Source organism: Dipodomys spectabilis, unplaced genomic scaffold, assembly GCF_019054845.1.
Source record: "Dipodomys spectabilis isolate Male_0828 unplaced genomic scaffold, ASM1905484v1 ptg000018l, whole genome shotgun sequence".
Lineage (NCBI taxonomy): Eukaryota > Metazoa > Chordata > Mammalia > Rodentia > Heteromyidae > Dipodomys > Dipodomys spectabilis.
The window spans coordinates 246,386-268,625 of record NW_024870695.1 but is presented as its reverse complement, the minus strand read 5'-3'; the positions used below and the strand labels follow the sequence as shown (position 1 = coordinate 268,625).

Below are 22,240 nucleotides of genomic sequence, written 5' to 3'. Positions count from 1 at the left end.
CATAATTGTTGAGCTTGAATTGTTTTTTGGTAGTACTGGAATTTGAACTCAGGGTGTCCAGCTTTCTAGGCAGGAGGTCTATTGCTGAGCCACACCTCTAGACCAGGTATATATATATATGTAATCTTTTTCTATTTTCTTTTTGGCCGGCTATGGGGCTTGAACTCAGGCAGGGCCTGGGTGCTGTCCCTGAGCTTCTTTTGCTCAAGGCTAGCACTCTACCACTTGAGCCTCAGTGCCACTTCTGGCCTTTTCTGTTTATGTGGCATTGAAGAAAAAATCCCAGGGCTTCATGCACGTTAGGCAAGCACTCTACTACTAAGTCACCTTCCTAACCCCTAGACCAGGAATTTTCCTGGGCCTATCCATGCAGAATCTGAGGGGGAAAACAAGGATAAGAGGAAATGATTAGTGTGTCAGTGAGTTGAGGTGTGAAGACTGGAGCCCCACCCGCTTCCCTTGACTTCTATGGTACTGAAGCTGGGCCCAATTCTTGGCTGAAGAGGCTTGAAAACGGCCCAGGATTGGGTTCAGGTAAGCAAAGGGAGCCAGGAAGGGCAGAATGCTTGATTTCAGCGAGGAAGGCCTGTCATTACAATCAAACAAAAGCAAAAACCAAAAAACAATTTCGGTCTCCCGCATTCTCAGGCACTGGCCTGAGCTTTCAAGGCCCAATCCAGGACGACCTCGCCTGCAAGCAGCCAAACTGCCTCCCGGGGGGGGGGGGGGGGGGGGGGGGCGGGGAGGGGGCGCTATCCCTACGCGCAGTCGCAGTTCCCGCCTTGGTCCTTTGGCGCGGGCTAAGCGGATGGAGGAGGGGAGAGTCTCGTGGGTTCCAGCCTCTTCCAGCGCGGAGCTCCAGGTCCCGCCCCCCCGCGCCAGTTGCCAGGGAGCGGTTGCCATAGAGCCGAGCAGTTGTCCGCGTGCGCAGGCGGAAGTCCCGGATTGAGGCGCCGCCATTTTTTGCTGCCCGGACGCAGAGCGAGAGGCAGAGAGAGTCGGAGACGCTATCCGCTTCCATCCGTCGCGCAGACCCTGCCGGAGCCGCTGCCGCTATGGATGATCGGGAAGATCTGGTGTACCAGGCGAAGCTGGCCGAGCAGGCTGAGCGATACGACGGTGAGTTGGGGGGGCAATAGGGGGCTGGAATTCTCGGACCCTCTGCCGCCGCCCACAGAGGCCCGGGATCAGGAGACAAAATGGCGGCATCGTCTCGGAGCCTGGCCCGGGGACGTGGATTCGGAAAGCAGGAAATGGCGTGTGTGGGCTCCCGGAGCGATGGGAATCTCCCGGTCCAGGAATCTGACCTGGTCGGTGTCCTTATTCGCAGACCGTCTGGAGCCGGGAGGCCGAGACGAAAAGGGTGGAGGAGTTGGTTGTAAAATGGCGGCTAAGAGGGGGAGGGCGAGTCCCTGGGCGGGGGAGGGGGCGATGGCGGGTGCTGTTCCCCCGGGCGAGCATTCCTTCGGGGAGCTCCTGGGACGGTTGAGATGTGAGGGGGACACGGGGTGGCGGGGTGTGGGGGGGAAGCAACACCCGCCCCCCGGGGACGGAGGGGAGACGGGGAGCCGTAGCGCGGGCGCCTTTCAGGGAAATATGGCGGGTGGGGGCGGTGGCTTTTCCCCGGAGGCCGTGTGCGGGGCGGCGGCTGCTGTGGAGTCGCCTCAGAAAAGGGGGGATCCATCTGGAGTGGGGGGGACTTCTTTGGGCTGGGCCCGGGGCTCAGGCTTCGGGGAGGTTGAGGGCCGGGGGGTGGGAATCACAGCCGGCATCCTTGGGTGCCAGGCGAGCGGAGATGCTACGGTCGGATTTCTTCCCGGGCCGACACACGCACACACACACACACACGCACACGCACGCACACACACGCACACACACACACACACGCACGCACACACACACACACACACCTTGTGCCTGAGGGATTGGCGGGGTGGGGGTGGGGTGGGGGCGGGGGCTTTGCAACCTGGCCGCCTTCCGGGGGAGGTGCGGAAATGTCTCTCTCACTCTCCCTTTTCCTCTACTGGCCCAGGAGACCCCCCGATGTGCCCGCAATCTTTTTAACTGGGCACTGTGTTGGTGGATAGGATAGATCCGTAAAGCTGGGGACAGAAAACCCTGACTCCTTAGTTCTGCTCTGTCCGTGGTCATGGCATCAGTCTGCTCGTTTGTGAGAAATGACTTTGATCGGTACGCACTTTTTTGGGGGGCACACAGACCTGTTGAAAAATAATTTCACATGGCTACTTACTTTTTTAAACATTTTTTAAAAAGCCACTGTACTTTGAGTACACCAAGCGTGGAGTGCATGTTTTTAATTTCGTTTTGGGACGAAATCTATTCCAGGCACTCAACTGAGGCTTGGGATTTTTGGATTACATTATGAATGTAGGCAGTCTCATTCATTTTTTTTTTTTTTTGGGTCCGGTCGTGGGGCTTGAACTCTGGGCCTGGGCGCTGTCCCTCAGCTCTTCAGCTCAAGGCTAGCGCTCTACCACTTGAGCCACAGTGCCACTTCCGGCTTTTTTCTTTTTGCTTATGTGGTGCTGAGGAATCGAACCCAGGGCCTCAGGCTTGCAAGACAAGCACTACCACTGAGCTACTTTCCCAGCCCCTCATTCATTTTTTTCTTCAACATTTTAAGTAGGTTTTTTTTTTTTGGTACAGGTTTTAATAGTCCTCTTTGTTATTTTCTTTCTGGGCTGGGAATTGAACCTAGGGCTTCAAGCCTGCTCTACCCCTGAGCTACTGCACTCCCAGCCCCTATTCAGTTGATATTTCAGTGATTTTTCAGAGATTTATCAATTGCATCTGTTCAGTCAATCCTGGTCCCTTTTATTTCTTTTTTAAATCTTGCCTTCATTTTGGATTTAGATACTTAATTGTACAGCATCTGTTAACACAACGTGTTTACATACATGGTTCCAGTGGTTTTTATGCTTTTGTGGGTAACTGGCATGGTTAGAATCAAGTATTGTATGATCATTAGACTTAAAAAGCGTCTTATTTTCTGAAACATTATGTAGGGCCCTTCAATAGTAGTTTGGATCATATGGACTAGCCCTAGTGTATCAGCAGAAATTCAAGGATTTCAAAAGTAAGAGAAATGACCTGAAAAACTCAAAAGTTAAGGGAGATATTGAACTAAATTTAGTTGTACAGATTTTTCCTGTTGGGAAGGGGTGGGGATGTAAAATGAGTACAGCTCAAGGTCAGCTTTGTCATTATTTCAGTGTGTTTAAAAGCCAAACAAATGAAGGTGTACTAGTAATGAAAGTCTCTTTCCCTCCTCAGGGCCCCAAATAAGTTTCTTCTGATGCCCTTGAGAGGAAGAAACTTGGATTTCTATTTGAATACTTGATGTTCTGTGGGAATTTAGGCTTTTAGTATACTGGCTGAGATAAAGGAGATGTGTCATTGGGGCAGAAGTTCTTTTAAATTCATTAAAAAATGATTTGAAAGCTTATGATTGTAGCTTCCAAATAAATGACAGGTTAGTGATGATCATATTGGCATTTGAGTACTGAGGGTTTTTGACCAAGCCCTAATTATTCTAGGTAGGACTCTAGGCAGAGCCACATGGTTACTGTGTGTTTGTGTCCTCTTTATAAGTTAAAAGGTTGAGCATAAGAGATTCAGTGGAAAGGGAGAGAAGAGAGGAAATCACCAAAAACCAGTCTGTGTTCCCTCTTTCATTAATAACATGTAGTAATTGGGTTTTGTGGTGACAAAAAAAAAATCCTGTTGTATTAATGCCGTAACAAAAAGTTACCAGGTGTGGGAGTGTGGAAAGAAATGAGAGTGCTCCTGTGGTATTAGTCACTTAAAACTTACCAGGTGTGCAGTGTGAAAGAAAGTGAAAAGACATTGTAATGTTTTGGGCTTTTCGATAGTTTGATTGTTGGCCTCTAAATGTCCTTTTTTTGTTACTGCGGAAGGCTTACCTTTTTGCATGCTGTGGACAGCTGCCTAAAACCATTCTCCTTTTTAACGACCCTAGAGAATTGAAAGCAATTTATACTGATTGCTTAATGGTGCTAGAAGAGCTAAACTGTTCAGGAACTGGACAGTTTGAGGTTGCATATGGGAAATACTGAAGTTTTGGGCTAAAACTGTTAAATATGGCATCTAATCCCTTTAACAAGTCATACAGTCTAAGAGATAGTATTTATGTATTTATAGCCATAGTAAGCAGGTCTAATATTTGGTATTTTAGAAGCAAGTCTTAATTTTCCCATGTCTATGAACCACGTTGGTATAAAAAAGGAGGGTCTAGGGGCTGGGAAGGTGGTTCAGTGGTAGAGTGCATGCTCGAGGCCCTGGGTTCGATTCCTCAGCACCACATAAGCAAAAAGAAAAAAGCCGGAAGTGGCGCTGTGGCTCAAGTGGTAGAGCGCTAGCCTTGAGCTGAAGAGCCGAGGGACAGCGCCCAGGCCCAGAGTTCAGGTCCCACGACCAGACCCCCCCCCCCCCAAAAAAAAAAAGTAGGGTCTTGTCTTTTCTTTTTTTTTTTTTGGTACTGGGGATCGAACCCAAGACGTTGCACTTGCTAGGCAAGCGCTTTGCCACTGAGCTACATCCCAGCCCCAAAAAGTAGGGTCTTATTGGAAGATGAGAATGATTATTTTTCTCTTTGTGGAGAACAAAGGGAGTCAACATTAGAATTCCTGGAATGGTTGTTCGTTTTTTTGGCCAGTCCTGAGGCTTGAATTCAGGACTTGGGCACTGTTCCTGAGCTGCTTTTGCTCAAGGCTAGTATTCTACCACCTTAAGCCGCAGCATCACTTCTGGTTTTCTGGTGTTTGATTGGAGATGAGAGTGTCATGGCCTTTCCTGGCACATATCCCCTCCCTCCATATCTCAACCTCTGGATTGGCTATGGCTAGGATTACAGGCATAAGCCACTGGCACCCAACTGTGGTTGCTCTTTTTGTTCTTCCTTAATTTGTGTGTGTGTGTGTGCACGTGTCTGTGCTTGCGTGAGTTTATGGGGCTTGAACTCAGGGTCTAGGTGCTGTCCTTGAGCTTTTCTTTCTTTTTTCCCCCAAGGCTAGAGTTCTACCACTAGAGCTACATGTCAGTAAGTAGTAGGAACTACTCAGCCTCTTGAATAGGTAGGGTTACAGGCATAAGCCACTGGTGCTTGGCCTCTTTCTAATCTTTACTCTCAAAATTGGTTCCATGTGAGGTGGAGTAATTCCCCTTCATACTGGGGTTTGAAATGAATTTAGGTCCTTGACCTTGATAGACAAGCATTTACACTTCCAGTGATTGGTGGGGTAAAATTTATGAACAATCAGAATACATCAACATCAAAATGCATCTGTTCTCAGTCACTAGCTTGAGAATTATTTTAAAGCATCAAAAGCTCACCTTGAGCTTCTGCTAAGTGAACATGCTTTAAATTCATTTATTATGAAACAAACCATAATATAAGAGCCTTTAGGTTAACTACCAGTTATTTTTTGTGCTGGTCCTGGGTTTGGACTCAGGGCTTAAGTATTGTCCCAGAGCTTCAAGTGGTTGGCTAGCATTCTACCACTTGAGCCACAGCTCCACTTCCCACTTTTTCTGTGATTAGTTGGAGATAGGAGTCTCAAGGAACTGTCCTTGAAAGCCTCATGTCTGGGTCTCCTAAGTAGCTAGAATTACAGGCCTTATGCATTGGTGTCCAGTCTTCCAATTCTCTGTCTCTGTCTCTGTCTCTCTCTCTATTGTTGGTCAAGGGGCTTGAACTCTGGGCCCATGGGCTGTCCCTCAGCTCTTCAGCTCAAGGGTAGTCCCGTTTTCTGGTGGTCAATTGGAGGTAAGAGTCACAGACTTTGTTGCCCAGGTTGGATTTGAACCTTGATCCTCAGATCTCAGTCTTCTGAGTAGCTAGGATTACAGGTGTGTGCCACCAACACATGGCAGGTTAAGATTTTAATACTGTGGAAATTCTCCAAGCACTTGTCATGCTTTTACATAAGATCATAATTTAAACTCTGATATGGGAAGAACATGGTCATGTAATAGGTGGAACAAGTTTTAGTAAGTGCAAGGAAGCACAAGGAAATACATAGAGCTGGATGAGGTGGCTTATGTATACTTCCTGCTACTGAAGAGGCTGAGGTGAAGGGTTAAAAACTAATGGGTCTAGGGGCTGGGAATGTGGCTTAGTGGTAGAGTGCTTGCCTAACATGCATGAAGCCTTGGGTTCTATTCCTCAATACCACATAAACAACAAAAGCAGGAAGTGGTGCTGTGGCTCAAGTGATAGAGTATTACCCTTGAGCAAAAGAAGTTCAGGGACACTGCCCAGGTCATGAGTTCAAGCTCCAAGATTGGTGGAAAACAAAAACAACAAAAAACCCAGTTAATGGCTCTGGATGTATTGGGATATGACAAATTATGCAGGATTCCAGATATACCCAGTGAGACGAAAGGAGTACACTATTAGGAGAGAAACACAAAGGTGCAATGCATACGTGCCTCTTCATATTTCGATAATATATGCTGAAATGAACTCAAAGGTATGGAAACAAAAGATTTTTTAAAAGTTTTTGGTGATTCTGTCTTTATGGTGTATTCACGTGTATATTTTCTGGAGGATGGAGGGGAGGGAAAATGGAGAGAAAGTGCAGCAGTGGATCTGACTAGACATTGATGAAAGTGAACTATACAACAGGAGGGGAGGGACTGGGAGATAATGAGGGAACAGAAGACACTATGAAAGGAAATTACTCACCACTTGACTCATGTAATTGTAATCCTCTGTACATCACCTCTATAATAATAATAAAGTAAATTAAAAGAGTTAATGGCTCATCTGGTCAGTTTAGTAAGACCTTGTTTCAAAGTGCTATTGTAAGTATGAAAATGAATTTGGTGCTAGTACTGGGGATTTTGAAGTCCCTCAAGCTTGTTAGGCAGACATTTCACCACTTGAGCTGCAGGACTGGCCTCCTCTTGCCCCCATTATTTTGCACCATTATTAGATTTTCTTAATTTTTTTTTTTTTTTTTGGCTGGTCGTGGGGGCTGAACTCTGGGCCTGAGCGCTGTCCCTCAGCTATTCAGCTCAAGGCTAGCACTCTACCACTTGAGCCACAGTGCCACTTCTGGCTTTTTTTTTCTTATGTGGTGCTGAGGAATCGAACCCAGGACCTCAGGCATGCAAGGCAAGTGCTCTACCACTGAGCCACCTTTCCAGCCCGAGGTCTTAACTCTTGCTTGGCTTTTTTGTTCAGGGTTTGTGCTCTACCACATCTTATATTCTGATTTTTTGATGGTTAACTGTAGATAAAAATTTTATGGGAAGCTGGGTGGCGGTAGCTCAGGCCTATAATCTTAGTTGCCTCAGGAGGCAGATCTGGAGGCTCATGGTTCAAAACTAGCTCAGGCAGGAAAGTCTGTGGGACTTCTCTTTTTTTTTGGTGGGGGGGGGGTCGGTCATGGGGCTTGAATTCTGGGCCTGGGCACTGTCCCTCAGCTCTTCACCTCAAAGCTAGTGCCCTGCCATTTGGGCCACAGCACCACTTCCGTTTTTTTTTCTGTTTATGTGGTGCTGAGGAATCAAACCCAGGGCCTCATGCATGCATGGCAAGCACTCTACCACTGAGCCACCTTCCCAGCTCCATGTGGGACTCTTAACTCCAATAAAATACACAGAAAAGGCTAGAAGTGGCACTCTGGCTCAAGTGATAGAGTTCTAGCCTTGAGTGAAAGAGCTCAGGGACAGCACTCAGGCCCTGAGTTCAACCCCCACTGTAAGCATTATGCCCACTTTTGGTCCTCAGCTCCACACCCATACCTGAGCTTCTCCCTGCCCTGGAGTGCCTGCCATACAGCTGACCCCACCTCTCCGCCCAGACCCACCTGAACTCCTGTCTACCTCACTTCAATCCCTAGACCCTGCTACTTCTTAGATAAGTGTCTTGCAAAACACACCCCCCCCCCCCCCCCCCCCCCGTTTTCTTGACCAGCTGTGAAACAGTTGTGAGTCTTATTTACATCTTAGTTTGGTCTCTTCTTGTGTTTAACTCAGAGTCTTGTGCATACTAATGCTAGGTAAGAACTCTACTAGCTCTACCAGTCATCTCTATCCATAGCCCTAGGAAATAATTTTAAGAATTACTTGATTTTAATCTGGTATGTTAAGTAAAATTTCAGCCCAGTAAATTAATGTATCTAATTTTACAAGTCCCCTATTCTCTGGTAATCTGAAGGATAACTAAAAAAAAGAAGGCTGATCTTTTTTGTTATTTTTAACTTGCAGGTCTTTTATTTTTTATTTTTGGTGTGTGTGTGGGTGGTGAGTCTTGAACCTTGGGCCTGAGTGCTGTCCCTGAGCTCTTCAGTTCAAGGCAAGTGCTCTACCACTTCAGCCACAGCACTACTTTCAGAGATAAGAGTCTCATGGACTTTCCTTCCTGGACTGGCTTTGAACCGTGAATTTCAGATCTCAGCCTCCTGAGTAGCTAGGATACAGGCGTGAGACACCAGTGCCCAGCAAGATTTTTTTTTTTTTTTTTGCCAGTCCTGGGGTTTGAGTGTCTGGGCACTTTTGTGCCCAAAGCTGGCACTCTGTAACTTGAGCCACAACTCCATTTATGGCTTTTTTTTTTGGTAGTTAATTGGGCTGTGTGTCTTCTGAACTTCGCTACCTGGGAGGGTTTTGAACTGCCATCCTCAGATCTTAGCCTTCTAATCTTAGCCTTCTGAGTAGGATTTTACAGGCGTGAGCCATAGCGCCTGACTGATGCTTTATTTCAAAACATAAAATGTTATCTCAAGGCCCAGTAAACCCAAGTTATAATGAGAGATTCTAGACAGTCTCAGAATGTTTGTTCACATGTAGGTACTTGGAGACCAATGAAGACATCTATACTACTTGCTTGTTTGTGTACTTTTGGTGGTAGAAGTCTTCTTCATATGTTGCCCATGCTGTCAACTCACTACTTCCACAGCCTTCACGCTACTCTGTAGCAAAGATAACCAGCAGTATGCCATGCTACACTTGGTTCTGTTTTCATCTTTTTGTTTTTTGTTGGTCATGGAACTTGAACTCAGGGGCTGGGCACTATCTTGAGCTCTTTTGCTCAAGGCTCGTGCTCTACCTCTTTGAGCCACTTCACCTCCACTTTTCTGGAATTAATTGGAAATTAGAGGCTCATGGACTTTCCTGCCCTGGCTGGCTTTGAACAGTGCTCCTTGGATCTCAGCTTCCTGAGAAGCTAGGTATTAACCATTGACACTCAGTGAGTATCCTTAAGTTAAAAATGTCAAAACTGGAAGTGGTGCTTTGGCTCAAGTGGTAGAGAGCTCTCCTTGAGCTGAAGAGCTGAGGGACAGTGCCCAGACCCAGAGTTCAAGTCCCACAACTGAAAAAAAAAAAAAGTCAAAACTTTCAGAAAGAGCAGAAGTTGGCATTATGATTGATTCATAAATGTTGTTCCAAAGAGCCTAGATCCCATAAAACAGAATCTTGTTAAAAGGGTATTAGTAAGGAACAGCAAAAGAAAATTCTGCTTTTGAAATAGTCAGTGAATAGTTTAATTCAGTTAAATACTGTATTTAAGCTGGGCACTGGTGGCTCACACCTGTAATCCGAGCTACTCAGGAGGCTTGAGATCTGAGGATTGTGGTTTAAAGCCAGCCCCACCAGGAAAATCTGTGAGACTCTTACCTCCCATAAAACCACCAGAAAATTGCAAGTGGCACTATAGCTCAAGTGATAAAGTGTTAGGCTTGAGCTGAAGAGAGTCAGGGACAGTGCTCAGGCTCAGAGTTCAAGCCCTACAACTAACCAACCCCGCCCCCCCCCCCAAAAAAAACACACCTGTATTTAAATATTGCTGGGCTAGGAAGGTGGCTCAGTGGTAGAGTGCTTGCCTTGCACGCATGAGGCCCTGGGTTCGATTCCTCAGCACCACATAAGCAGAAAATGCCAGAAGTGGCACAGTGGCTCAAGTGGTAGAGTGCTAGCCTTGAGCTGAAGAGCAGGGGGACAGCACCTAGGACCAGAGTTCAGTCCCACAATCGACCCCCCCAAAAAATATTATTGCCAACTTAACTATGATTTGAGTTCATTCATGTCCATAATAGTAACAATTTCAAAAGCTTATTTCAATTTACTCAGCAAAAAGTCATCAAAACAAATCTTGAGGAAAAAAGATACTAATTCACAAATGTGCCAGTACAGCTGGTAGAAATTGGCATTATATTATTCTTTGTGTGATAAACTTGCCCTAAGGATAATTCTACTTAAAGTTGTTACTGCTTTAAATATTTTTTTTTTTTTTTTTTGGTCGGTTGTGGGACTTGAACTCTGGGCCTGGGCGCTGTCCCTCAGCTCTTCAGCTCAAGGCGAGCGCTCTACCACTTGAGCTACAGCGCCACTTCCGGTTTTCTGGTGGTTTATTGGAGATAGGAGTCTCACGGTCTCTCCTGCCCGGGCTGGCTTTGAACCTCGATCCTCAGATCTCAGCCTCCTGAGTAGCTAGGATTACAGGTGTGAGCCACCAGAGCCCGGCTCCTTTGTATACTTTTTTTTTGTGTGCCAGTTCTGGGGCTTGAACTCGGGGGCCTGGGCGCTATCCCTGAGCTTCTTTTGTTCAAGGCTAGCACTCTATCACTTAGGGTACAGTGCCACTTCCAGTTTTCTGGTGGTTTTTTTTTTTTTTCTGGTGGTTTTTATCAGAGGTAAGATTCTCACAGACATTCCTGCTGGGGCTGGCTTTAAACCATGATCCTCAGATCTCAGCCTCCTGAGTAGCTGGGATTTTATGCGTGAACTGTAATAAGTTTTTTTTTTTGTTGTTGTTGTTGGTTATGGGGATTGAACTCTGGGCCAGCTCTTCAGCTCAAGGCTAACGCTCTACCACTTGAGCCCCAGTGCCACTTCGATTTTCTGATTGTTAATTTGAGATGAATCTCATGGATTTTTTGCCTAGGGTTGGCTTTGAATCACAATCCTCAGATCTCAGCCTTCTGAGTGGCTAGGATTACAGGTGTGAGTGAGGCGCATCCCTCTCCCCCGCTCCCCCCCTCGGAGCAAGCTTGGCTCCACATGTTTTTTTGTTTTTTTGTTTGTTTTGTTTTTTTTTTTGGTTCCGGTCATGGGGCCTGAACTCTGGCCTGGGCGCTGTCCCTCAGCTCTTCAGCTCAAGGCTGGTGTTCTACCACTTGAGCCACAGCACCACTTATGGCTTTTTTCTTTTTGCTTATGTGGTGCTGAGGAATCGAACCCAGGGCCTCAGGCATGCAAGGCAAGCGCTCTACCACTGAGCCACCTTCCCAGCCCTCCATGTAAGTTTTTAAAACCTTTACCATACCTTGTTGTGATGTGACTGTTCTGTTTAGAACACTGGGGATTGTACTTAGAACTTCTAAATCCTAGGCAAGCACTTTTGGGTACACTCCCCAGCACTGTTGTTTTAAAAAAAAAAACAACAAATGTAAGGCTGGGAAGGTGGCTCAGTGGTAGAGTGCTTGCCTTGCATGCATGAGGCCCTGGGTTCGATTCCTCAGCACCACATAAGCAGAAAAAGCTGGAAGTGGCGTTGTGGTTCCAATGGTAGAGTGCTATCCTTGAGCTGAAGAGCTGAGGGACAGAACCCAGGCCCCAGAGTTCAGGCCCCACAACTGAAAAAAGAAAAGAAAAAAAAGGTAAACCAAGTTTATAGTCATATTTTCTGAACTATTTTGCACAGGATTCAGTGTATGTGTTTTGATATTTAATTTTGAAACTTAGAGCCCTTCTCATAATTATAGTAACTCAACAGCTTGCTTATCGGTAGTCTTAATTTCTGGTCATCAAGTTAACTTTTATCGTTAAAGCAATGTGAAATATGTTGAATTTCATCTATATACACAATTTGAAGGAGATATTACACTATGAATTATGACTCATTTTGGCAGATGGATAGAATGCAAAGACTGTGGAATCATACAGTCTGCTTTGGCTACTAATTCACAGGCCTGTTAGGAAATTGTGAGGTTATAAGATGTAATACTTGGAAGTGGCGCTGTGGTTCAAGTGGTAGAGCACTTGTCTTGAGCTGAAGAGCTCAAGGGCAGCACCCAGGCTCAGAGTTCAAGCCCCACGGCCGACCACCCCCCAAAAAAATCAGCAAAAAAATAAGATGTAATACTTGGGACTGGGAAAGATGTAATACTTGGGACTGGGAATGCAGCTTAGTGGTAGAGTGCTGCTTGCCTAGCATTCATGAAGCTCTGAGTTCCATTCCTCAGTACTACATAAACAGAAAAGGCCAGAAGTGGTACTGTGGCTCAAGTGATAGCGTGCTAGTCTTGAGCAAAACAAGTTCAGGGACAGTGTCCAGACCTGAGTTCAAGTCCCAGGACTGGCAAAAAAAAAGTAGTACTTGAGTGGTATTAATACTTAATTTTTAAAACTATTTTCTTTGTTGTCTCCCCCCCCCCCCCACTTTTTTTTTTGGTACTGAGGATTAAACTCAGGACTTCGCACTTGTTAGTTAAGTGCTTTGCCACTGAGCTACATCCCAGCCCTGGGGTTTGAATTCAGGGCCTTGTACTCTTGCCTGGAATTTTTTTTTCTGGTCCTGAGCCTTGAACTCAAGGCCTGGGCTCTGTCCCTGAGCCTCTTATGCTCAAGGCTAGAGCTCTACTATTTGAGCCATGGTGCTGCTTCCAGCTTTTTCTGTTTGTGTGGTACTGAGAAATCGAACCCAGGGCTTTATGTGTGCTAGGCAAGCTCTACCACTAAGCCACATTCCCAGCCCTTGGCTTGGAATTTTCATTTAAGAATGGTACTCTACCACTTGAGCTATGGCTCCACTTGACTTTTTGCTGATTAATTGTAGATGTGTCTCATGGATATGTCTGAACAGGCTGTGGCTTTCAACCTTTGATCCTCAGATCTCAGCTAGGATTACAGAAGTAAGTCACTGGGGCCCAGTAGAATGAGTATGTTTTCTATAGGAGAGGAACCAAGATATAGTGAAATTAGAACTGAGTTTTGGAAATAGTTTATATATACAGAGCAGTGTGTCAAGCACAGGGTTTTAGCTCTTGAATGCTGTCCCATTTAGATGTCATTTAGTTTGTGGGACTGTTCTTATCTGTACAATAACAAATTGCCTTTGTGATGTGTGTATACACGTACATGTATACATGTATGTATGTACCTACCTAGGGTTTGAACTTGGCCTTGTGCTCTTTTAGTATTTCCTTCAAGGTTGAAGCTGGCTTTTTGCTGATTAATAGGAAATAAGAGTCTCACAAATTTGCCTGGGATGGCTTTAAACTGCAATCCTCAGATCTCAGTCTCCTGAGTAGCTGGGATAACAAGCATGAGCCACCAGCAGCCCACACTCATTTTTTTCTCTTTTTCATTTTCTTTTTTTGTCAGTTGTGGGGCCTGAACTATGGGCTTGGGTGCTGTCCCCCAACTCTTCAGCTCAAGGCTAGTGCTTTACCACTTGAGCCACAGCGCCACTTCTGGCTTTTTTTCTTTTTGCTTATGTGGTGCTGAGGAATCGAACCCAGGGCCTCATGCATGCAAGGCAAGCACTACCACTGAGCCACCTTCCCAGCCCCCTACTTTTCTTTTCTTTTCTTTTTTTTGGTTATGGGGCCTGAACTCTGCCTGGGCGCTGTCCCTCAGCTCTTCAGCTCAAGGCTAGTACTCCCAACACTTGAGCCACAGTGCCACTTCCAGCTTTTTCTGCTTATATGGTACTGAGGAATCGAACCCAGGGCCTCATGCATGCAAGGCGAGCACTCTACCACTGAGCCGCCTTCCCAGCCCTACTTTTCTTTTTTTAAGAGTCTCACAGACTTTTTCTTGGTTCCGGTGTCAAACTACAATCCTTAGATTTCAGCCTTCTGGGTAGCTAGGATTTACAGGCATGAGCCACCAGTGCTGGTGTTTTGTTTTTTAGATAGGGTCTTGTTGTTGTTGTTGTTGTTTTGTTTCGTTTTTTGGTCGGTTGTAGGGCTTGAACTCTGGGTTTGGGCGCTGTCCCTGTGCTTTTCAGCTCAAGGCAAGCACTCTACTGCTTGAGCTACGGTGCCACTTCCGTCCTTCTAGTGAGCCACCAGCTTCATAACTGAAACTTTAAAAAATGTGTGCATTATGACTAGCATGGTAAAGGATCTAAGATCTAAATATTATACCTCTGTATTCAGTTTATATGTTCTTTTTTTGGGGGGGGGGGCTTCTGGTTGTGGGGCTTGAACTCTGGGCCTGGGTGCTGTCTCTCAGCTCTTCAGTTCAAGGCTAGCGCTCTACCACTTGAGCTTTTTCTCTTTTTGCTTATGTGGTCTGAGGAATGGAACCCAGGGCCTCATGCATGCAAGGCAAGTGCTCTACCACCGAACCACCTTCGCAGCCCTCAATTTATATGTTCTGCTGCAGCCTGTAGTTACTGGTCTATTTATTTATATTTATATTTATTTACTTATTTACTTATTTTTGTCAGTCATGGGGCTTGAACTCTGGGCTTGGGCGATGTCCCTGCGCTATTCAGTTCAAGACGAGCACTCTACCACTTGAGCCACTTGAGCTACAGTGCCACTTCCAGCTTTCTAGTGGTTTATTAGAGATGAGTCTCACGGACTTTCCTGCCCGGGTTGGCTTTGAACTGCAATCCTCAGATCCTAGCCTCCAGAGTAGCTAGGATTACAGGCGTGAGCCACTGGCGCCCCGCTTAGTGGTCTGTTTAATAGACAAACTCTCATTCTTCAGATTTGCATTTGTAGTTGAATGAATTATGAGATTGAAGTATAGGAAATTGTCATTGGTATGGAATTAAACCACTGAGCTACAAGTGTGTGTGTATGTGTATGTGTGTGCGCGCGCGCCAGTGCTAGGACTGGAACTAAGGGGTCAAACTCTGGGCCTGGGTGCTGTCCCTGAGCCTTTTCCCTAAGGCTAGTTCTCTGCCACTTAGACACAGTGCCATTTCTGGCTTTTTTGTTTTTGTTTTTTAACTGTCCTGGAGCTTGAAATCAGGGCCTGTGCGCTGTCTCTGAGCTCTTCAGCTCAAGGCTAGTGCTCTACCACTTGAGCCAGCGCCATTTTGTGCTTTTTCTGTTTATGTGGTGCTGAGGAAACTAGTCCAGGGCTTTATGCATGCGAGGCTAGCACTCTACGCTGAGCTACCTTCCCAGCCCCATTTTGGGCTTTTTCTGAGTAGTTTATTGGAGATGAAAGTCTCATGGACTTTCCTGACCAAGGTGGCTTTGACTTGTGGTCTCAGCCTCCAGAGTAGCTAGGATTTACAGACATGAGCCACCAGTGCCCAGCAAGAATGATTTTGTTTTATAGAGAGGTTAATTTTAATACAGGTGTCAGTGGCTTATGCCTGTAATTCTAGCTGCTCAGGAGGCTGAGATCTGGGGATCATGGTGCATAGCCAGGGCAGGAATGAGACTCTATCAGAAAAGTTGAAGTGTAGCTGTGGCTCAAAGTGATAGAGCACTATCCCTCAGCAAAAAAGCTCCAGGACAGCATCCAGGCCCTGAATTAAAAGCCCCACAACTGAGACATAACACACACGATTTTTTTTTTTTTTTTACAGTTTTACAAATTGCTTCCTCTCCTTTTTTTTTCATCAGTTGTGGGGTTTGAACTCTGGGCTTGGGTGCTATCCCTCAGCTCTTCAGCTCAAGGCAAGTGCTCTACCGCATGAGCCATAGTGCCACTTCTGGTTTTCTAGTGGTTTATTGGAGATAAGAGTCTCCCGGACTTTCCTTGCCTGGGCTGGCTTTGAACCGTGATCCTCATATCTCAGCTTCCTGAGTAGCTAGGATTACAGGTGTGAGCCACTGGTGCTTGCTTTCGTCTCCTTTTTTACCTTAGCTGTCCCCGTAGTAGTTCTGTACAGGCCTAAGTAACTTTGAATCCTATTTTACACAGTTCAGGAAATTTGCTTTCATGTAAGTTAGTAGTTGTACCAAATGGGCTGCAATTCAGCAGTGGAATTCCTTTTCATCCTATATTTCCTCTCATGTTGGATCTTTGGAGATTATTTTTTTTCCCCAACAATTGGTTCCCAGTCAATTGGAGAGTTCACAGTCACTATCAACATATCTGGATTACTTTTCTTTGAGAAAAGGACTGCAGAGGTTGGGATAGAGCTACGGGGTCACTTTAGTCTTTTTATTTTTTATTTTAGTCTTTTCAGTAAGAAGGAAACTAAACTTCCCTCATACTTGTCTGGCTCTAAATGGAGCCTAAAGGGAATTGGGTCTGTTTATTGTCTCTCTTAGATTGCTTTGATGGGATTTTTTTTCTCAATCTTCATTTACTTGTTCACACAAAGACAAGCCTTAGACCTCTCCAGTCTGGCTTTTTCTTTTGTATTAGTCACTTATAAGGCTTGAACTCAGGCCTCCATGCTGTCAAGAGCTGTTTTTTTTGCTGGCTTTTCTCAATACTCTAGCAGAGAAATCATTGAGGCGTCTAGATTACATTATACCAGGTTCTTAGTATATGTAAATACTTTGGCTTATTTTGAGAAATATTACTGGTTCTGGATTATATATTCAAGATCTGATTACAACTGTCTTAATATAATGTCTCTGTAGATGCCAGTCTTTTTTTTTTTGAGCCACAACACTCAAATGGTCCAAAGCGCTCAAATGGTGAGATACTGTCTCCAAAAAGAAAAAAAAGCCCAAGGAAATAAAGATAGTCTGGATTTGGAATTTTTTTGGGGGGGGATGGGGAATCCTGGGGCTTGAACTCAGGCCTGGACACTGTCCCTGATCTGCTTTTTCCTTAAGGCTAGCACTCTACCACTTGAGCCGCAACACCACTTTGGGCTTTTTCTGTCTGTGTGATACTGAGGACTTGAACCCAGGGCATCATGCATACTAGGCAAGCAGTTACTCTACCATTAAGCCACATTCCCAGTCCTGGATTTGAATTTTTGTTTTATCATTTTGTGGCTTCAGGCAAATTTACCTTGGCTTCTGTATTGTCCTTAAAACTGAACTAGTTGACTGGGTGCTAACTACTTTATTTACAGGCTCAGTGCTTGTAATTTTAACCACTTAGGAGGCTTTGGTCTGAGGATTGCTAGCTTCCACAGCAAAGTTTGTCAGACTATCTCCAATTTATACAGATCTGCTTCAAATGGTAGAGTGCCAGCCATGAATGAAAAAGCTAATTGGGAGTAGCTTTTTCAAACCTTGGTAACAGTACTAAATAAATAAATAAATAAAGTAATTGTAATAACCAGTAAACATTTGGGAAGAAGTTAAGATTGTAACAATAAATACTTTGGTATGAGACAGTGTGATCCTCGAAGCTAGTATAGAGCTGGTTTTTTTTATGACCAGTCTGAAAACTTTGCTTCTGTCCTAATGATTGTCATCAATTAGGATCTGTACGATTAGTCTTTGTGGTAACCTCTCAGTAATAGGTAATATACATCCTGTCCCCTGCCACCCTCATTTCTTTTTTATTTTGGCCAGTCGTGGGGCCTGAACTCTGGGCCTGGGTACTGTCCCTCAGCTCTTGAGCTCAAGGCTAACGCTCTACCACTTGAGCCACAGTGCCACTCTGGCTTTTTCTGCTTATATGGTGCTGAGGAATCGAACCCAGGACCTCATGCAAGCAAGGCAAGCACTCTACCACTGAGCTATCTTCCCAGCCCATCAAAGGACTGTTGATTTGGGCCTGGGGCAAGCCTGTTATCTAAGCACTGAGGTGCCTAAGACTGGAGGATAGAAGCCAGTGTCTTAAAAATGCAAGAGGACTGTTGAAACTAAGCAAAGACTTGTTTCACCCTTGTCAGGGGATAGTCTTGGAAGAGATAATGGTCAAGCTAGGTGGAAAAAAGGTGTGTTTTACCAGGCGGTGGCTCATGCCTGTAATCCTAGCTACTCAAGAGGCTGAGATCTGAGGATGGTGGTTCAAAGCTAGCCTGGGCAGGAAAGTCCGTGAGACTCCAATAAACCACTAGAAAACCGGCAGTGATGCTGTGGCTTAAGTGATAGAGCGCTCGCCTTGAGCTGAAGAGTGCAGGGATAGCACCCAAGCCCAGAGTCAAGCCCCACTACCTCCCCCCCCCCCCCCCAAAAAAAATTGTGTTTTGAGCTAGGTGCCAGTGGCTCACACCTGTAATCCTACCTACTTAGGAGGCTGAAATCTGAGGATGGGTGGGGCGGTTCAAAGCTAGCCTGGGCAGGAACATCTGTGACACTATCTCCAATTAGCCACCAGAAAACTGGAAGTGGTGCTGTGGCTCAAGTGGTAGAGTGCCCAAGCCCAGAGTTTAGGCCCCACAACTGACCAAAAAAAAAATTGTCTTGTAGTCAGTGAAACCAGTTGTTTTACATGCTTTTTTTTTTGGTGCTGAAGATTCACCTCATGCATGTTCTTTTTTATTTTGGTTGATCTTGGGGCTTGAACTTAAGCCCTCAACGCTGGCCCTGAGCTCCTTTTGATCAAGGCTAGCGCTCTACCACTTTGAGCCACAGCTCTACTTCTGGTTGTCTTGTGTTTAATTGAAGATAAGAATCTGAAGGATTTTCCTGCCTCTGCTGGCTTTGAACTCAGATCTCGGCCACCTGAGTCACTAGCACTTGGGGTGCCTCATGCATGTTCTATCACTGTGCTTTATCCCTAGCTTTTCACCTTAGTGTCTCTCTCTGTGAGTCCTTTGAGTATGCTGTGTATGTGGCATGCTATGTATTTGCTCTACCACTGAGCCAAAACTTCACTTCAAACCTGTCCTTTTTTTGGCCAGTCCTGGGGATTAACCTAGGGCCTGGGCACTGTTGCAGAGCTGCTTTTTGCTCAAGGCTAGCCACTTTACCACTTGGGATAGCGCCACTTCCAGCCTTTTCTGTTTATGTGGTACTGAGGAATTGAATCCAGAGCTTCATGCATACTAGGCAAGCACTCTATCACTAAGCCACATTCCCAGGCCAAACCTGTTTTTATAAATAAAGGGATCCTCTTAGGTGAATTTAGATTTGAGGCAATGTGTCAATCAAAGGCACTATGGTACTAAGCATGTTTAGGCTCCACATCTACTTTCCTCATGTAAAATGAAGATTATACTGTTAGGTATTTTTATGATGACCATTTAAACCATTAAACCTAGCCTACAGTGTTTTATTTGTGAATGAGTTTATTGAATGAATGTGTAAATACTTCAGAGAGAAACTAAGAAACAAAGCTAGGGTTGAAGATGAAGTCATCCTTGGGGTAAGAAGGAAATGAAGTCAGGATGAATAGACTTTCCTAGAAGTCCTAGATGTCCCAGACAGGAGATTGTTCTTTGAAATGAATATCTAGGTACTATAACACAGTGAAGGGAAGAAAACTTGGGGGGAAAGTTGTGTTTAGTGTACGCATTAGGACTTATTGTGGGCGTTATGTTTCAGAATTAGTACAACAGTGATGTTCAGTCAGTCATTCATTTTCTTCAAACTATCAGAAGTCTCAGGTATATTTCACTGTCCAAGTTTCATGTACCAAACTGCCTGTGTTACCCACAAAGAGTGATTCCATCATGAAATGCGTAAATTATGCTTGTTGTAGATATGTGACCTCCTCTCCCCCTAGATATGTTATACATTACATTGATAAAATATTTGCTACCAAAAAAGTTCATGACATGATACCAAGGAACAGTCAATCTTGTATTGGTGAATTTTTTTTTTTTTTTTTTTGTCGGTCGTGGGGCTTGAACTCTGGGCCTGGGCGCTGTCCCTCAGCTCTTCAGCTCAAGGCGAGTGCTCTACCACTTGAGCTACACCGCCACTTCCGGTTTTCTGGTGGTTTATTGGAGATAGGAGTCTCACGGTCTCTCCTGCCCGGGCTGGCTTTGAACTGCGATCCTCAGATCTCAGCCTCCTGAGTAGCTAGGATTACAGGCGTGAGCCACCAGCGCCCGGCTGTATTGGTGAAGATTTTAAGGGCATGGTCAATAAGAATGTGGGTCCAATGGGGTCTCTCTTCTGTCGTTTCGTGGTACATGTCTCTGTTGCCACTTTTAAAAAGATAACACAAGTTCCTGCTTTATTACAATTATGATTCATAAGACACTGGCTTTAGATATTTAGAGGGGATAAAGAAACTTCTGACTTAGGGGGCTGGGAAGGTGGCTCCGTGGTAGAGCACTTGCCTTGCATGCAGGAGGCCCTGGGTTTGATTCCTCAGCACCACATAAGCAGAAAAAAACTGGAAGTGGTGCTGTGGCTCAAGTGGTAGAATGCTAGCCTTGAGCTGAAGAGCTGAGGGAGTGCCCAGGCCCAGAGTTCAGGCCCATGACCGGACCCCCCCCCCCCAAAAAAAAAAAAAAAAAAGAGAAACTTCTGACTTAATATTAACACATCCTTAATTTACTATCCATGGCACAAGACATGGCTCAAGGGTGGAAGGCCTGCCTAGCATAAGCCCTAGGCTCTGAGTTTCAAGCTTAGTACCACAAGCAAACAAAATTAATAGCTTGCAGATAGGATGATAAGATTATATAAAAAGATTCCTAAAACATACTGGACTAGGCATTCACACACAGTGAGATCAGAAGAGGATACGTTTAGGAGACAAACAAAAGCACAATGCCTATGTGCATCTGGTCATACAAAATAGTGTTTATCAAAATGAACTCCAGAAAATGGAAACTGGGTTTTTTCTTTGTTGCTGTTTTTGTTTTCTTTTTGTTTTGGGAGTGCAGGGGGAGGCATAGAAATGGAACAACTAAGGGTAAACAGGTGCAGCAGTGGCACTCACTAGACACTATATTGAAAATGAACTATACAACTTGTTGGTAAGGATGAGAGAGAGCGAGGGAAGGAGTGACGTTGGGAAGGAGTGACGTTGTCCTAAAAGAAATGTACTCATTACCTAACTTAGGTTAACTCTGTAACCTTTCTATGCATCACCTTTATAATGAAAAACATTAAATCAGCCCGCAAAGAGGAGGGGCTGGTTTTGTTGAGTTCCTAAAAAGTGAATAATGGGAAGTGGAGTTATGGCTCAAGTGGTAGAGTGACAGTCTTGAGTGGAAAAGCCAAGAGAGAGAGTGAGATTCCAAGTTCAAGTCCCAATACCAGTACACCAAAAAAATGGAATAACTCAGCAGGAATTTAAAAATTAAGTGATTGCTGGGTGTTGGTGCCTCAGTGCCTGTAATCCTAGCTACTCAGGAGGCTGACGTCTGAGAATTGAGGTTTGAAGCCAGCCTGGGCAGAAAAATCAGACTCTCCAATAAACTACTCAAAAAAAGCCAGGAATGGCACTGTAGCTCAAGTGGTAGAGTGCTATCTTTGAGCACAAAGAGGCTTAGGGCCAGTGCCCAGGGCACTGGCCGTAGGGCCAGAAAAAAAAATTGAGTGATGGGCAACACATTTAAAATTTCTCTCCAAAGAAGATAGATAAATGGTGATAGGTGAAACCACACCTAATGGCTAGGTATGTATCTTGCCTCCCATGTACAAGCTGTTGGATTGGATCTCCAGCATTGAAAAAAAAAACATATTGAAAAACAAAACACAATTAAGAAATCAGGAGGGGGCTGGGATGGTGGCTTTGTGTGAGTGCTTGCCTCACATGCATGAGGTCCTGCACCACATAAACAGAAAAAGCCAGAAGTGCTGTGGCTCAAGTGGTAGAACGCTAAACGCTAACCTTGAGTTGAGATCTGAGGGGACAGTACTAGGCCCAGTGTTCAAGCCCCATTCCTGACCAAAAAAAAAGAAAAAGATGAGAATGAATGAAAATGTTGCTGATAGGAATATAAGTAGAAAACTATGACCTTCAAAATGTTACTCCTTGACTCTGAAGGTCATACTCAGGCTCGGATATAGCCATACATTTATATGAATTTTCACAGCAGCATTTCATAATTGTCACAAAGTGGAAATACCCAAATGTCATCAGTAATTGGTGAATAGATAAACTGGTATGTTGTTCATATGTACTGTGGATGAACCTTGGAAGCTTAGTAACCCTAAGGCCACATACATATATATTCCATTTACATTAAATATCCAGAATAGGTTAAAAAATTGGTTGGGTTTGGGAATAAATGAGACCATAATGCTAAAGGATATGGGGATTTTCTTTTGGGAGTCATTGTTTTAGAATTGATTGTGATAGAGAAGTTGTAGCTTATTAAGAAAAATGTATGTTGTAACTGGATGCACTGTTATGTATGTGAATTTTATTGGTAAAGCTTTTATTTTGGGTAACCGTGGTAGGTTTGCCAGTTCTAGGCCTTGAACTCCATCCTGTGTGCTGCCCCTGAGCTTTT

General features: G+C 44.9%; 1 protein-coding gene across 1 annotated transcript in view; it reads left to right on the top strand.

Annotated features, from left to right (window-relative positions):
• The first annotated feature begins 938 nt into the window (after positions 1 to 938).
• Ywhae (tyrosine 3-monooxygenase/tryptophan 5-monooxygenase activation protein epsilon) overlaps positions 939 to 22,240 on the top strand; it is a 44,120-nt gene continuing 22,818 nt past the window's right edge. Inside the window, exon 1 of the mRNA XM_042670536.1 lies at positions 939 to 1,119. Within this exon, the coding sequence (XP_042526470.1) occupies positions 1,056 to 1,119 (64 nt within the window). The 5' untranslated portion in view covers positions 939 to 1,055. The remainder of the gene's footprint in view (positions 1,120 to 22,240) is intronic.